This window comes from Cheilinus undulatus, linkage group 20 (assembly GCF_018320785.1).
Source record: "Cheilinus undulatus linkage group 20, ASM1832078v1, whole genome shotgun sequence".
In the NCBI taxonomy this organism is placed as follows: domain Eukaryota; kingdom Metazoa; phylum Chordata; class Actinopteri; order Labriformes; family Labridae; genus Cheilinus; species Cheilinus undulatus.
This window is the reverse complement of record NC_054884.1, coordinates 11,462,382-11,478,967: the sequence shown is the minus strand read 5'-3', so window position 1 is coordinate 11,478,967 and position 16,586 is coordinate 11,462,382. Positions and strand designations below refer to the sequence as shown.

Genomic DNA, 16,586 nt, shown 5'->3' with positions numbered 1-16,586 from the left:
CAGTAGTGAAAAGTAATTGAAACTAAAATGAAACCAAACACAGAAAGTGAAAACAAAATAAAAATAAAAACTAATGAAAAATACAGAATTATTACAACCTTGAAGCTCACAAACTAGCTATGTAAGCTACGTAGGTATGTAAGCTACGTAGGTACGTTATCTACAATGCTTCATTAGCTTTAGCTACATTTGCTAAAGCTCGTGTTTCTTAAGCTAACTTAGCTTTGATATGCAGTAATGTTAATTACCCAGCTAGCATAGTGATGTTATCTTTAGTTAAAGCTAATAAAGCTAAAGCTATGATTCTGCATGTAACTGCCTCTGAAATGGATCTATACTAAAATGAATCCCAGGTGAGACCTCTGACCTTTTCTCTATTTTATGAAATATTTCTTAGTCTGTAATGTTTGCGGTCTGTTTATTTTATGAATGTAACTGCCAGACTTTGTTTACAATTTTTTTTTAAAAATGGCACTACCTTTCTAAGATATACAGTGTCTAAGATGAATGGTCTATGAGAGTGTCAGAAATGAGCAATCTGCAGTCACTCCCCTTTTTTAATTGGACTCTTTTTATGTACCTCTGACAATGCAAAAAGCCATTAAGGTTTAGGATTTTTAACGACACCTGCAGTGGCTGATTGGATTTTAAGAGTGATTGATGCCTGTCAATGCACTGTTTATATTTTAAACAGTGTTATGAATTCAAGTGTCTGTATTCAACAGTAGCATTCATTTCCAGATTATGCTTATTCATATGAAACATCTGATTGTCTTAATAAATTGCCCCTTTTGCATCTACAGGTGGCATATGGCTTACTCAGTGGATAACTTTACCTGTGGTGCATCAAAAACAACAATCCATCAGAAAAGTAAGCAAAGGAATCCCAGCAGTGAACACTGTACAATAAACAACATCAAAACACATTGAAACACACCTAAACATTCAGCCCAAGGGCATGATGGGAAAACTCTGTCTACATGTCCCCAGATTTGAAATGCCCATGGGCCGAGCTTAGATCAGTTGACTCTCAACAGAGTTGGATGGATCAACACTGTCAATAAATCCAACACTGAAGACTTTTTACCATAGAACTGAGTTAAAATGACACTTTTGGAGTTAAATCAACTTAACACTGAGATATCAACACTCCAGTTTTTACCATGAAGATGGATGAGTAGTAATACAGTGTGTCCCAATGAAGAAATGAGCAGTTTAGATCAGAACTATTTTTTGAACCAGGTTGTAAACATAATCATTTCTGCTGTGAAAAAAAGGCATTTACCATTATTGTAAACATGACTTTTGGGGCTCAAGCGGGCTCTTGAGGAACTGCAGGTTTTTCCTTTTCCACATTGGATTCATTTTTTACCACTGAAGGTTGCTGCTTGGTTAAGTCGTTTCTATCTGCCCAGCCAAGTTCTGGGAACTTCCGATATTGTTGTCTGCAAGACTGAGAGTAACTGGACACCTCAAGGTTTGTAGTTTTTCCAGCAACAAAAGAAATAACCTCTGAAGGTAAAATGGTCACTAATGTCTAACTCTACAGTATGCACTGACATGCATATGTATACAAATATACACGTACACACACTGTGAGATGATGGATGTACAGAGGAGGAGTGGTCAGACGGCTGCAGGGCCTCATGGGAGCCGACCTGCAGCAGGAGGCCACCCAATCACATCAGCATCCTGCGGTGACTGTTTGCAGTCCTGCAGATAAACTGTGAATAAAACCATGACATTAGAATCAGCAGACACCATTTTATGGCTGCTAATCATAAAGATTTTTAGACATGCTATTTAAATCACTCAGAAATCCAGCTGAGTATCGGATCAAAGTATGATTGATGACGTATTAACGGCAGCCATGAATACATTATGGATAAATCACCAGGGCAAAACTAAGTTTCTCTTGATTTATCTGATTGTGCTTTACATTTCTGCTGTGATTAATGGACTCACAAACTGTAGTCACAAACAGCTAATGAAATTAGAATTTAAGATTTGGTTTCATTTGAATAACCAGGCACTGGTGCAAATAGCAAATCGATTCCTGTGCTTATAGTAAAATGCATTTAATCAGACCTGTTTCCCATTATACAACATTATACGAAGTCCATCAATACATCGACTAAACATTCACACACGTCTGCTGTGGAATAATCCCGCTGTTTTGTGTCATAGCATTGTTTTTTTTATCAGCCATTAAAGAATGGTAGAATGATATCAACAGACAGAACTGTCTGAATATCAACATTAGTCACAAGGTGGAGACCAGACACCTATCTGTGAGGATTAGTCACCATGTGGAGGCTGAATGAGGGTTTACTGTTGCACCTTTTTATTTCTGCATCGTTGTATCAGACACTATCACATGTCAGAGGAAGCTTTGAGCCACCAAAACAATCCAGGAAGCTGTCAGATTCAGCTCAGTAAAGCCGCCTGAGAAACAAATCCCCCGCTGTGAATGACTGCCGGGACGGGATTATCAAGGCCACGTCAAAGGCTGACGAGCAGAAGAAATTACTCACATGGTGTACAAATACATAACGCCTGTGAATAACTGACAGAGTCCTGTTAGCTCAGGTGTACTGATGCTGCAGCCTCATGGATGTGTGTTTTAAGTGTAGCTCACAAGCAAATAAAGTCAACCATGCCATTAAATGAATGAAAAATGATTTCCATATCAGTCTTTTTTGGATTGTTTCTTAATTACAGGGAACAAAACAGGAATCAGCTCAGTAAATGCCAGATTTCAGGGGTCCTAGTGTGAAATATGAAATATTTTGACAATTTCAAGCTAAAAAAAAAAAAAACAAGTTTCAGCAGAATCAGCAGTCTTATTCTTCCAGTAAATGCCCTCGAATGGGACTGTGTCCTGGTTAAAAAACATCCAATGAATTTTTTTCTTATAAATGAATGAATAAAGTAAGTAATCTATTGATTGTGATGGAATGAGTTGGGTTAACTTAAAAACCAGATCAGCTATTTCAGCTCTTTTTTTCTGAGTTGACTGAACACGTTTAGTTTAAAGATAACAGTACTCCACCATTCTAAGCATTTGTTGTCATTGTTTTAAAACTATTTGACAATCATCCCTCTACAGAGTTTTCCCAGATGCCTTTGGGCTTTGGACACTTTTGCACCATGACCGAAGTTACTGACTCAGTTAGAGAAGTCCTGCTTGTACATATTTAAGATTTTTTTTCCATTGTACTAGAATTTTTGACAGTCATCAATTAATCTGCAGGGTTTTCCCAAAACGCCTTCAGGCTTTAGACATTCTTGCACCAATTTGGGGAACAACTTTAATATGCAGTGAGTGGTAAACTGAACATTATGGAAGAGGACTTACTGGTAGAATGTGTACTTTTCACCTGTTGTCACTTGTTGTCCCTTAACTTGACCTACCTTGAGTGGCAGTAGTGCTCAAGATTAAAGTATGAGATAGAAATAAGGGGAAATTGCAGTGGATCAAAACCAGGTAGCTTTATGAAAAGTAATTAGACATGTTCTTTTGAACTGGATTTAAACAGAATGTTAAGCATAGGAAAGTTTCCACAGTGCAGTTTATGTATATGACACGTCAGATGGATGTGTTTTACACAGATGGATGTGTTTTACACAGATGGATGTGTTTTACACATCCATCCGGGAAAGCATCTGGGAAATGTTTGAGAAAAGGCAGAGGCTTTGAAAAAAACTCGGAGTGTGATTGGGTGAACGTTCTGTCACATCTCCAATCAGAACAACAAAACACATGACGTAGCTGCTATCGAGCTGTGCGTGCGCAGCTACTGAGTAATTCTTTCTACTGTCTATGGTAATAATGTGAACCATGGTGACTATAGACATGTAAGTACTCAACTTTTGTTGTTTTTGAAAAGAAAACAACTCACTGCTGTTCTTTGTTCTTCTTTTAATGAAGAAATAACGTCAAGATCTGATAACACTGGCACTTTAGCAGCATCCACACTAATCTCTTCCTCCATAACTGCACCAGCTCTTGCTGCTGCTTATTTACATCACGACTCTGCTGCGCCTGAAAGTACTGCCCCTTGTCGCTGATTGGTCCTGTCACTTTCTAACTGGGCCCAAACGGTTCAGATGGGAGCTTTGCAAGATGGATTCGCCAGTGAAAAACAAGGAAATGGGCGTATCCATCTGCTTTGCAAGGTTAGTTTATCTACTTAAAGTCAGGTAAACCTAACAAAAATGTACTCAAAAGATCTATTTCCACTACTTACAAATGTTGACGTAATCAATTTAAACAAAATTTTAAGCAGTTTCAACTTGTTCAGTTTTACAGTGTGGAAACTATTACTGAGTATTTTGCCTTGGCTCAGAAGTTTCTTTGTTATTTGGGCAGAAATCCTTAAAGGTGAAACTAATGAAATTAAGAAATTAAAACAAGTATGATAGTGATCATAATGCTGGATGTTGCTCATTTCTCTGTAAACATTAAACATTGGGTCACAAGATTGGAATTCAGTCTGTATTTACATGTAACAACCACAAACTTCCAATAAATCAATATAAATTTAGAATAAATAAGCAGATAGGTAAATAAATACACTGGGGCAGAGGAGAAGTACATATTTCCTATATGTAGGATAATATCCGATTTCTATAAAGGAAAGCTGTATTATTTAACTTAAAAGGTTTAACCTCCTGATTCCCTGCATGTATATAGAGACAATACATTTTTGCTTTCATACAACACTGTAATAAGTTCTGCTATAGATTTTATTTTTTAATGTTTTTATTTATCTGAAATTTCATTGTGTTTGAATCATTTACTTAAAATACTGCGAGAGTTTCCCATAAAGTTTTCTGGAATGTTCACTGATATTTTCGGAAATGTATCTGGGAAAGTTTTCAAGCATTTTCATGGAAATTCTGTGATATGTATGTGTCTTTTGGGAATTTGGAATTTTTTGGGGGTAACGTTTGGAAATCTTTAGGCATTTTCATGTAAAATTTGGGAAGTTTTAATTCTTGGGAACTTTATTTGAATTTTCTTAGTGGACTTTTCTTTGAAATTATGTATTTTGGGTATTTATCTGTTCATTTTAAGAATTTGAATTAAATCTTGGGAAATATATGTGTATATTTATGGGAATTAGCTTTGAGATTTTAGAAGGGAACCTCATCAGGAATTAGGAATGAAATTTGTGTGATTTTTGAGTGTGATAATTATTTCTGCAAGTCTTTTGTGATGTAAATTTGGCTGTCTATTCAAATACTTAACTTATACTCTATATTATTAAATATATTGCCGAAACTTATCAATGAAGCACAGCCTTGGAGCTAAAGTTTATCGCCTGTCTTTCATTAAATAAGCAGAAACGAAATCGTGATTTTTCCGACTGCTTTAAAGGCAACGTCTGTGATTCTGTGGTCGCGTGCGTTGACTGTGGGCGCATGCAACAGCGCGAAAATCAACGGTAAGCATATAACTTAGAAAACAAGGTGAAAGTTGACTTATTAAACGGCGTTTGTCTTCACTATAGCAGAAATAACGTATATATAATCAAGTTACATTAAAACCAGTTGATTAAAACATTTTTACGCAGAAGTTGGACATTGAAAAAGTAAGGAAAGTTGTAAAAATCGCTCAAATTAGCGTCAATTCACACAGCTAGCCAACTATGTAGCCTCCACAAGTTATTATAATATTATACACGTTAATATGGAGTGTGGAGTTAAGCTAGCTAAGGTCTCAGGTTAGCTGTAAGGCTATTTCAGCGAAGTGGACATTTTTCATTATTTTTATGGTTGTAAATGTCACCTTAAATGTTTACTCTCATTCTTGTATTATCAAACCTTCCTCTACAGAGCATAAATAACCTCTAGACTTGAAAGAGAGATGGCTGCTCAGACCTATATTGCCATCTCAGAGCTGCATCCCAACTTTTCCCATCCGGTGAGTTTGGATGAATGTACTCAAACTGGGAAAATGTCACTATGTTTGATATCGTTTTTCTTTATGATAAGCCTTAGTCAAATTTGGAGTGAAATAAAGCCTAGGAGTTATTCCCTGTAACTGTGGCTGTGCACTGGTTGAAGAGGATGCTGTTCATTCCTGTATATTTGATACTTGTATGCATGCTCACTGTCTTTTCTGTGTACTCCCCCAGAAATTAGCAGGAATAATCATTGGTAAAAGTGACATCAAAAGCTTCCCTGACAGAAAAAGTAAGTATCTTTGACGGTTCATTAACCCAGGATTTTATTGTGAGTATGAACCCTTCAAACAACACTGCACCTCAGTGTCTTGTACACCAGCCTCCTCTACTGGAAGATAGATAAATTACACCTCACTAATGCACCCCGCTTCTCTAATTTTGGTGTGGATTTCAGATATCGGTGAAGACAGATACACATTTAGCTTCACAGTGAGAGACTCACATGACTTCTTCATCAATGTGACCGCCTGGGGACATGATGCATACATCATCGGGCTTGCCAACAGCTTCAGCATCGGAGACTGTGGTGAGGAAGTCACTCTCTGTCTTTTTAACCCCTTATCACTACTTCATTCAGCCATTTTTGCAAAATATTTGCAACTCTTATCCCATTAAGATCATTTTTGCCCCTTTTAAACCACGTTTGCCACTCTTTAACCCCTTTTAGCCACTTTCCTGCCAATTATTGCCCCCTGTATGCCACTTTTCAACCTCTTTTCACTACTTTATCAGGTTATTTGTGCTATATTTTTGCCACTTTTAACTCATTTTTAAACTTTTTGACCCCTTCTGCCTCTCTAGCCCAAATTTTTGCCATTCTGTGCCACTCCATTATTACCACTCCACTATCCCTTTTGCCACTTTTCATCTATTTTGCATTTTTTTAACCTCTTTTCATACTGTTTTTGCACCAGTTTTTCAACTTTAAAACCATTTTGATACTTTTTGCACCCTTTTTCACTTTTACCAATTTTTTCCACATTTTAACCTCTTTTCACAATTTTTTCCTCCCAATTTTTGCCCTTTTGTGCCATTCACCAACCCATTTTGTTACTTATTACCCATTTTTGCCACTCCCTAACCCCTTTTCATCACTTTATCTGGGTATTTTTGCCACATTTCCGCCAGCCTTAACCCATTTTTAAAATATATATCTCAAATATATTCACCAGTACCGGCTGACAAGTGAATTTTTGTAAAAACAAATGTTAAGTCATACTCATACTTTTTCAATATTAATCGTTTTTGGGGTGGGTTTAACAGCTGCAGACATTTGAAGCCTAAAGATACTTATAAAACCACATCTTTTTCTCCTTTTCTGAATTTAATGATCTTCGGGGGCCTGATTTGGCCCTCAGGCAGCAGGTTGATGATCAGTGCTTTAAACGTTTTAAACTGGATTTGTAAGCCCCTGAAATATCTTTGAAAATCTTATTTTACTGGTAGGGGTTCTAAGTTGTTTATGGCACTTGAAGCAGAAAATTTCATACAATGGGAAGACGATAAGGTAAATTTGGCTTCAAGTAGAAAAATTCAGAGAACGGTCAACAGGGGCAAATAGATTATTTTGTGACTTGCAAGACAGGAACATCAAACTTGGGCCAAGGGGAATCAAAACCATTTAGGTCATACATTTTGATTTTAAAAAGTGGATCATGCACAGTTTATTTTCTTTTCGTTTTTCAAGTTGCCATTGAGAATCCTTTGGTTTCCAGCAAAGATTCAGAGAAAGGAGACAGATTCTGTCCTACAACACCAAGGTAATGAGAACTATTTTAAGAGAAAAGTGTTTTAGATCCTGGCAGAAAGGTCTACAAGTCGTAATGCTGTGTAATATACTATATGATGCAACAGTGTGTAATTAATGATATTCTGTTCCTGCTTTCTCAGCCCCTACAGGCTGCTGGTGTCGGAGACTCACTCTCAGGTCCATCTGTGTGCTGACACAGACACCATCGACAGGCTTCTGCCTCTGATCCATCTGCCAGTCAAGGACTCCAGAGATTTTTACTCTCTTGGAGACATTTTGGCCAACGGGCAAAGTCTGGACAGCACAGTGCTGAATATCCTGGCAGCAGTGAAATCGGTAACCTCAAATTTGATTATTTAAATGATATGGCCTTGTAGAAATCTGTTTTCACTTTGACATCAAAGAACCTTTAAGAACCAAATTATATTGACCATGATTGATTTATAAAATAAATAAAATGGTAAAGCATCCAAGGGGGTGAATACTTTTTATAGGCACTGTATAAGCAGTAGCATGCTTTGCAGGTGGAAAACAGGCTTTCAAAGTTTGGCTTATAAACTGGTTTGGATTTTATGGTGTTTATTTTTAAAATGAGCCTTAAACAATATAAACAAGTTCTTGAATCAGTAAATAATCAATACTGATAACTGTGATCTCAGTGTCGATCAAAATAATTGTGAAAATATTTTTGCAAAAATCATGCAGGCCTGGGTTGTTGAACTTTTGTGTGATTTAGCCTTACAAAAGCCATTCAAGAAGAGTGTCACTGAGGCCTGATAAGCACAGAGTAGGTCATTTAACAACAGTGATAAATATTTCTTATGTTTAAACAAGTTTAAAATTAAGTATATCAATTCATATCTTGTGAATTTCCTAACAGCCTACATTGTGCCTGTTTGATTAGTGTGTTTACATGGTGGTGTGCTTCTTTGCCCTGAGCATTCCTACACACCATAGCAGCCATAAAGGCTGAGAGTTCACAAAGAGGCCACTTTATGTTCCTGCATTTCTCAAAGTAAAGCAAGCTATTTTGATTGGAACTTTATATGGTTGCGTTTACATTCGCAGATTGGAGAGCTGAAGGAGTTCACCACTTCAGACGGACGTAGAGGTCAGCGACTGGAAGTGAAGCTCTTCGATGACTCCGTCTCTTCCTTCCCTCTCGTCTGGTGCGTCACACTCGTTACTTATTTGGAAAATGAATAAAGATTTATTGCTGTTGTTGCTTTTGTACCGTGCTCCAGCTCATTTAGCCTTTGGATCACCACTGTACATCTTTAAGTTACCATAAATTTTCTCTGGTGACATGAAGCTTCAAATTAACCTGCTGAACTCCACATGTACTTTATTTTCAATTGCTGACCTCTGTATCCCTCACAGCTGGGACAGAGAAACCATTCAGCTCGTTCAGGCGCTGATACCGAAGGAGACGGGTAGGTTAACAGCTGCGGCTCATTCTCAGCCACAAAATGAATCTTTATTTAACTGTTATTCCAGCCTGTCATGTCGCATTAGAATACTGTACTGAGGAGAAACACGGAGCTGGATATCTGAGATGTAACAGAGTGTTTATGTTTCGGATTACTTTCTGTTGTTTTAACTTTTATTCTTTATTCAAAGTTCTCTTTATAGCCGATGCAAAGATTAGCTTTGACAGCTTCCGAAAAGGCATGACAGCAACTGCTAACTTGAAAACCATTATCACTGTCAATCCTGGTAAGACATCACAGCACCATTCATAAAAACATAAGATATGAAACCAATTTTAACTATGCAAACACAAGGTATCAATGCTATTTTTGGAGAGGTTCACATATAAAACAAGAAGGGAAATATCTTCGTGTTTTACAATTTGAACAGCGTCTGTTTGTTGCTGTCTGTCAATCCTAATCTCTCCTCAGACACTAGAGAGGCCAGCCTGCTGTACAGCTACGCTAAGGAAGTGTCTGAGTCTGGAGCTCTGGATCAAGATGAGAAACCTGAAGATATGCCTGGTAGGTTTCAGGGAGGAATATTCTCTTTCAGATATGTTTGGTTCCTAATTAGATCTTATGATTTTCCAGATTTTGTCTTCCTGTCCACAGATTGCACCAAACAGAACTGCATCATTCCCAAAAAATATCAATCTTAGGTTTTTCACTGATTTGCAGGTTAGGCCCTATCTCATTCCAAACGACTTTGAAGGAGTTTTCAGCATGTTTATAGTCTCTCATTTGGATTATTGTAATTTATTGCACATCAGTATTGATCGGTCTTTCGTCACCCATAGCTGGTCAAGAATGCAGCCGCATGTCTTCTCACAGAGATGAAACAAAACCAGTTTAGTCCACTGGCTTCCTGCCAGCTTCAGCATCTGCTTTAAAGGAGACATATTTTACCCCTTTTTCCTTTTAAGTATGTCATTTTGGGACACCTTTAGAATAGTTACTTATGATGTGCAGCTCAAAAAAACGCCTCACTCTTATTCTGGTGATAGGAAAACCCCTATTTTCAGCAGATCTCACCTGCTGCTGAAAACGCTCCGTTTCAGTCCTGTCTCTTTAAGACTCAGCGATGTCCGTGACCTTACCGTTCTCTGTTTGGCCAGCTTGGTCAAAGCATCCTTGGAGCTGAATAATGGGCCGAACTGTTTTCTTGGCCCACTGATCACCGAGTTTTGCTTAGTTACTCATTGGGCTTTTAATAAGCACAAGTCAAGACTTAGTAATGTAAAGGTACACAACGTTTCATGGCATAGTTTTGGGTAAAAGGGCGGATAGTTATGAAAACAACTGATGAAAAAGTTTAGCACACATTAGCTTCCCATGGCTCGTTTTAAAGTAATGTTATAAAGTGACTTACAGCTTGTGGTTCTAAGTCTCTCTGTGCGATCTTTACAGAGGGAACAGCTCCATGTTTTCGCAGCAGATTAGAAGCAAATCAGCGTCTTACTGTCCTTTATTGACGAAACAATCGTCGGTGAAGTGACGAGCACAGAGAAAAAAAGTTCGCAGGCGGCCGGCTCGATGAGACAAACAATTCCCACTGTTTTCTGCTGCTTTCGTCCTTCTGGAGCGCATACAGAGTAGATTTATCGTCACAACCAAAAAAACACGAATAAGTTTAGAAGACATGTTGACCGGAATAAATCCACATGAGAGCAAGAATCCAAACAACAGCAGCGGTGTATACAGCGATGGGGAGGGGGCGTGGCTGAGAACGAGCTGCAGGGAGGGCAGGTCTGAGAGCCACCTGTTGGAGGAGGGGAGGGGAGTCATCTATGCTCAGAGCCGTCCAATGGGGAAGCCAGAAAACGAGCTGACGTCAGCTCTTATCAAGTCTCGCAACGAGCTGTTTAGGGAGGCCAGTAATCTCGTTTGCAGGGTTTATGGAAAGACGCATGTCTCTTGATAAAATGAAATCGGTATGGTTAGAAAGGATCCTCAACATTGTAGCATTGTATGCAAGTGTTAAAATATGACTTAGTATGTCTACTTTAAGATTCTTTAATTTGTTTTTAAAGCACTGCAAGTTCTGGCACCACTGTCAGCTTTCCTACAGATCCTTGAAACATCTTAAGGACTTTAAAAAGTCTTATTTTTACCAGCGAGAGGTCTTGAATTTTATAAGGCACATTGACTGTGTCTTAAACTCATCTCTGTTTTCCAGCTAACCTTTTATTTTAATCCTTCTTTGTTAAATGTGTGTGTCCACATCACAATTAACAGCTGCGCTGCAATTTGCACAACATATTTCCTGCTTTCGAGTTTCTTTTTTCAAAATTCAACTTTATTCATAAAGCCTGGCGGTTACATTCATGAAATAACCACATTGCAAACATCACAGACTAAGAAAAATTTCATGAATAAACAGGAGAAGGTCAAAGGTCTAATCCAGGATTTAAGTATGCATAGATCAATTTTAGAAAGTAGATAAATAATAGCTTGCTTTAGCTAAAGCTAACATAACTATGCTAGCTATGTAAACCAATGTAGTTAAGTTAGCTTTAGCAAATGTAGCTAAAGTTAAAGTAGCTTCGTAGAAAACATATTTACGTATTTTACAAAGAGATAGACTTTAGCTATGTAGCTCTGTTAGCTACATTATCTATAGCTGTGTTAGCTTTTTCAATGTTAGCTTTAGCGAACGTACCTCAAGCTTACTTAGCTGTGCAGATAACAATACACATTTTACATAGCTGCTTTGTGAGCTTAGCCCATTAGCTACATAGCTCCAACTGTCAAATCCCCAAATCAAGCTAACTTTACTGTGAGCTGTATAAAAGAGATTATGTTCCTTTTTGATTGCTATTCAGTGATTTTGTATTTGTAACTGGGTTTTCTCCACAATTAGTTTCATAAATATTCCCCAAAATTCAAGGAATTCAGTGTTGGATGCTCAGAACTTCCTGGAGGAGTAGGCTACACCCTGTGATTAAATAAACTTTGTACTGTTGTAAAACTCTAGTCAAGTTCCCTAACATCTGAGCTGCCAAGCTGCCTGCTTAAAATTCTTGAAAGTCACCTTTAATATAACAGCTCTTCCATGACAAAAAACGAAAAAATATTCCATTATTAAATACTTAGAATCAGCTCAGCACACATGGGTGTTTATAGCAAAAACGTTCTTTGTCATAAACTATTGGACATTTCATAAATTGTACATAAAGTCAGAAAATTCAGTCCTGGTCCAGCATACCAAGAAATCTCCCATGCTCTGCATTTTCTGACCATTGCATGTGATTTTTAATGTTTTTATTGCTCTTTTTATTCTGTTTATATGAATGTTTTTATCATTTTTAAGCCTGTGCAGCTCGTTGGGCAACTGATGTTTCAGATATGCTTTTTAGATTGACTAGATATAAACTAAATTGTATTCAATTTAGCTTTGAGCTAAGTCTGCTACAGATGCTTCAGATTGCAGTATTTACAGTCATGGACGAAAGTATCGGCACCCCTGGAATTTTTCCAGAAAATACACTATTTCTCCCAGAAATTGTTGCAATTACAAATGTTTTTGGTATACATGTGTTTATTGCCTTTGTGTTCATTGGAACAACACAAAAAATCCAAAGAAAAAAGACAAAATTGACATAATTTTACACAAAACTCAAAAAATGAGCCAGATAAAATTATTTGCACCCTCAATATTTGGTTGCACACCCTTGGAGAAAAATAACTGAAACCAATCACTTCCTATAACCATCAACAAGCTTCTTACACCTCTCAACTGGATTTTTGGACCACTCTTCTTTTGCAAACTGCTCCAGGTCTCTCAGATTTGAAGGGTGCTTCTTGCAACAGCATTTTTAAGATCTCTTCATAGGTGTTCAATGGGATTTAGATCCAGACCCATAGCTGGACACTTCAGAACTCTCCAGTGCTTTGTCTCCAACCATTTCTTGGTGCTTTTTGAGGTATGTTTGGGGTCATTGTCCTGCTGGAACACCCATGACCTCTGACGCAGACCCAGCTTTCTGACAAAAGGCCCTACATTGTGGCCCAAATTTTTTTGATAGTCTTCAGATTTCATGATTCCTTGCACACAGTCAAGGCACCCAGTGCCAGAGGCAGCAAAATAACCCCAAAACATCCTTGAACCTCCACCATGTTTGACTGTAGGTACTGTGTTCTTTTCTTTGTAGGCCTTGTTCTGTTTTCTGTAAACAGTAGAATGACTTTGTTTTCCAAAAAGTTCTACCTTAGTCTCATCTGTCCACAAAATGTTCTCCCAGAAGGATTGAGGCTTACTCAGGTACATTTTTGCAAACTCCAGTCTGGTTTTTTATGTCTCTCTGTCAGCAGTGGGTTTCTCCTCGGTGTTCTGCCATAGCACTTCATCTCATTCAGATGACGATGTATGGTGCGAGCTGACACTTTTGCACCCTGAGTCTGCAGGACAGCCTGAATTTGTGTGGAAGTTGACTGAGGATGTTTATCCACCATTCCAACTATCCTGCGTTGCATTCTTTTGTCAGTTCTTCTCTTCCATCCACATCCAGGGTGATTAGCCCAAGTTCCATGGGTTGTAAACTTCTTGATTATATTACGCACAGTGGAAAAAGGAATGTCAAGATCTCTGGAACTGGTCTTTTGACCTTGAGATTGTTCATATTTTTCCACAATTTTGTTTCTTAAGTCCTCAGACAATTCTGGGCTCTTCTTTCTCTTCTCCATGCTTGGTGTGACACACACAGGCACACAACACAAAGGTTGAGTCAAGTTTTAGACATTCTAACTGGCTTCAGGTGTGATTTTTATATTGCCAGCACCTGTTACTGCCACAGGTGAGTTTAAATGAGCATCACATGCTTGAAATAAAATGATTTACCCACAGTTTTTAAAGGGTGCCAATAATTTTGTCTGGCCCATTTTTTGAGTTTTGTGTAAAGTTATGTCAATTTTGTCTTTTTTCTTCGGCTTTTTGTGTTGTTCCAATGCACATAAAGGCAATAAACACATGAATACCAAAAACATTTGTTATTGCAACAATTTCTGGGAGAAATGGTGTATTTTCTGGAAAAATTCCAGGGGTGCTAATACTTTCGTCCATGGCTGTATGTTTGATATTGGACATGGTCACCTTACAGATCAAATTGAATAATGGTTTATAGTTAAGATGATATATTTATTTTGTAATGACCCTGCCAGTATCATTGGCTGTTTTTCAAAGAATTAATAAATCTTTGGTTCTGCTTTGTGTCTCTTCAGTGGAGTCCATCACTGACGTGTACACAGTGAGCCAGCTGAAGCAAAAAGCCCAGGAGACTCCTGAAGCTTTCTTTGGCATCACGTACAGCTTTATCTCCAAGCTTGATCTGGACTCCTCTGTTTCTAAAGTCATCAGGACACGCTGGTAAGTTTTAAAACTCATGTAGAGTGAGTAATTTATTATATAGATGCCGTTAACTCTTCAAATCTGATGTTGCACCTCCCTTTTCTGACAGTTATGAGGTTGTCTCTGTCATCTCAGCTCCAGGTGCAAGTTTCAGGTGACAGAAGATGCGGAGAGCTGCAGCAACCAGCTGTGTCCAGGGAGGGATCAGATCTTTTCAGCCTCCATAGGATTCGATCTGTTTGTGGACTTCACAGACCACACTGGCACCCTGCACGCCTGCACCCTTAGAAGCCCTGTTGCTGAGAAAGTACTTGGCTGCTCGGTCAGTTATACCTCACAGAAAGATTTAAACCTACTGCAGATTTTGCATAACTCCTGCTCCAGCTCATGTTTAACTAGACTAACAGCCCTCCCATGTCATCTGCTGAAGACAGAGGAGTTTACCAGCTTGACTGATGACGGGCGGACTGCAATGAAATGGAAATTTCTCTTGGAGAGATGCAAAATTCATATCAAGGTATGGTAGCTTTTTGATTGTTTGATATGCACTTCAGGCATAAAAGCACATGGTTTAAATGCATTATTATATATGCTTTAGATCTTCCCTTCCTCTCGAATGAAGTCTGGGATGAGGGGGGTGGTCCTGGCCTGTGCACTGGCTGACCCAGGAGAGGTGAAACAGCACATGTCTGCTCTGCTGCAGCTGCTGTGACTTCAAAACACACAGTGACTGAGCAGGTGGCTGTTTAACCTGCTGTGGAGCACTGTTCTGAAGAGATTGTTATATTGTTCACTTGTATCTGTGAGTTTTGTGTTCCCTCTAGAGTGTTTATTTATCCATGTATTTATTTATTTATTTAAATCAGCTATAAACATGCATAGAAAACTGTACTGAGCTTCACTGTCTGATTAAAATAAAGAAACTTCTGAGCTAAAAACTAGTTTTATGCCCCTTTTTATGTCTAGTAAATCTGTCTTAGTGTTATAAAATGGATATCTGATGTCAGCAGCCAGGCTGTGAAACACCTGCTCAAAAAAATCCCCAATCATTTGTAAAGTTACAGTGGATAAACTTACTTTAGACTTACATTTTGTCAAAACTTAGATTTTTTTAGCAAAGGGTCAGGCTCTGAAGCTTGTTTTGTTTGCTGATGGCACTGATATTTTTTGCTCTGGAAATAATTTAGAGTTTTGGGTGGAGGACATCCTCTAAGAAATGAGGAAATTAAAAATGTGGTATGATAGAAATAAATTATTATTAATAAATGAATCAAAAATAATGATGCTATTTGAGAACTTTAAAATAAAAATAAATTTAAACAATCAAATAGAAGATGTTTATTTTGAAAGAGCTGTTGAAAAATAAATTCCTTGGGACAGCAGATGAAAACTGGCAATCTCACACTACACATTTACAATCCAAGGAAGCATTGCAGGTTTTAAAACAAAAAAACTGGTTCTAGATTGAAAAACACTACCCATTCTTTGGTGTTCACAGGTTTCATCCCATATAAGCTACTGTCAAGACATCTGGGGAAATAACTATGAAATTACAATACATCCACCAATTGTCAAAATGATCAAACAAGAGCAATACAGATCATTCACAATGCTGATGATCATGATCACACTAAGTCATTCCTACAGTCGAAAATGTTAAAACCTCCAGATCTAGTTGAATGTCAAACAGCACAAATTATATTTAAGGCTAAAAATAAGCAACAGCCTAAAACTATACTAAATATGTTATCAGAAAGAGAATGTAACTATACCCTAAGGGGGCCTTGTACATTTAAAACTGTTTGCTTTTGCGCAGTTAAGAAAAATTTTTGTGTTTCTGATCTCAATGTCCAAACATGATCCGTTTAAAATGGAGGTACAAAGCTATAAATTTTACAAGGTACAGGGATGGAGTGGGTGTTCAACTATCACTGGATCTTTAATTTTTACTTCCTGTCTCATTATTCTTTTACTATCCACGATATTTTCAACCATTTCTTTTAAGGGGTATGGTGTTGCCGAAAAAAATTATTCTAAAAAACTGGAAG

The 16,586-nt window shown here is 37.8% G+C and overlaps 1 protein-coding gene across 2 annotated transcripts; it reads left to right on the top strand.

Moving 5' to 3' along the window:
- Positions 1-5,412: 5,412 nt before the first annotated feature.
- meiob (meiosis specific with OB-fold) lies at positions 5,413-15,429 on the top strand. Of its 2 annotated transcripts, XM_041816279.1 has the most exons (14): positions 5,413-5,450; positions 5,842-5,929; positions 6,144-6,201; positions 6,367-6,498; positions 7,660-7,732; positions 7,863-8,058; positions 8,791-8,891; positions 9,103-9,155; positions 9,343-9,438; positions 9,624-9,716; positions 14,412-14,556; positions 14,674-14,860; positions 14,969-15,055; positions 15,137-15,429. In XM_041816279.1, the coding sequence occupies exons 2-14, from the start codon at positions 5,873-5,875 to the stop codon at positions 15,248-15,250; spliced, it is 1,392 nt and encodes a 463-aa protein (XP_041672213.1). In that variant the 5' UTR covers positions 5,413-5,450; positions 5,842-5,872; the 3' UTR covers positions 15,251-15,429. The 2 variants fall into 2 exon arrangements, with proteins under 2 accessions (XP_041672213.1, XP_041672212.1); XM_041816278.1 differs by having other exon boundaries at positions 14,674-15,055.
- The last annotated feature ends 1,157 nt before the right edge of the window (positions 15,430-16,586 follow it).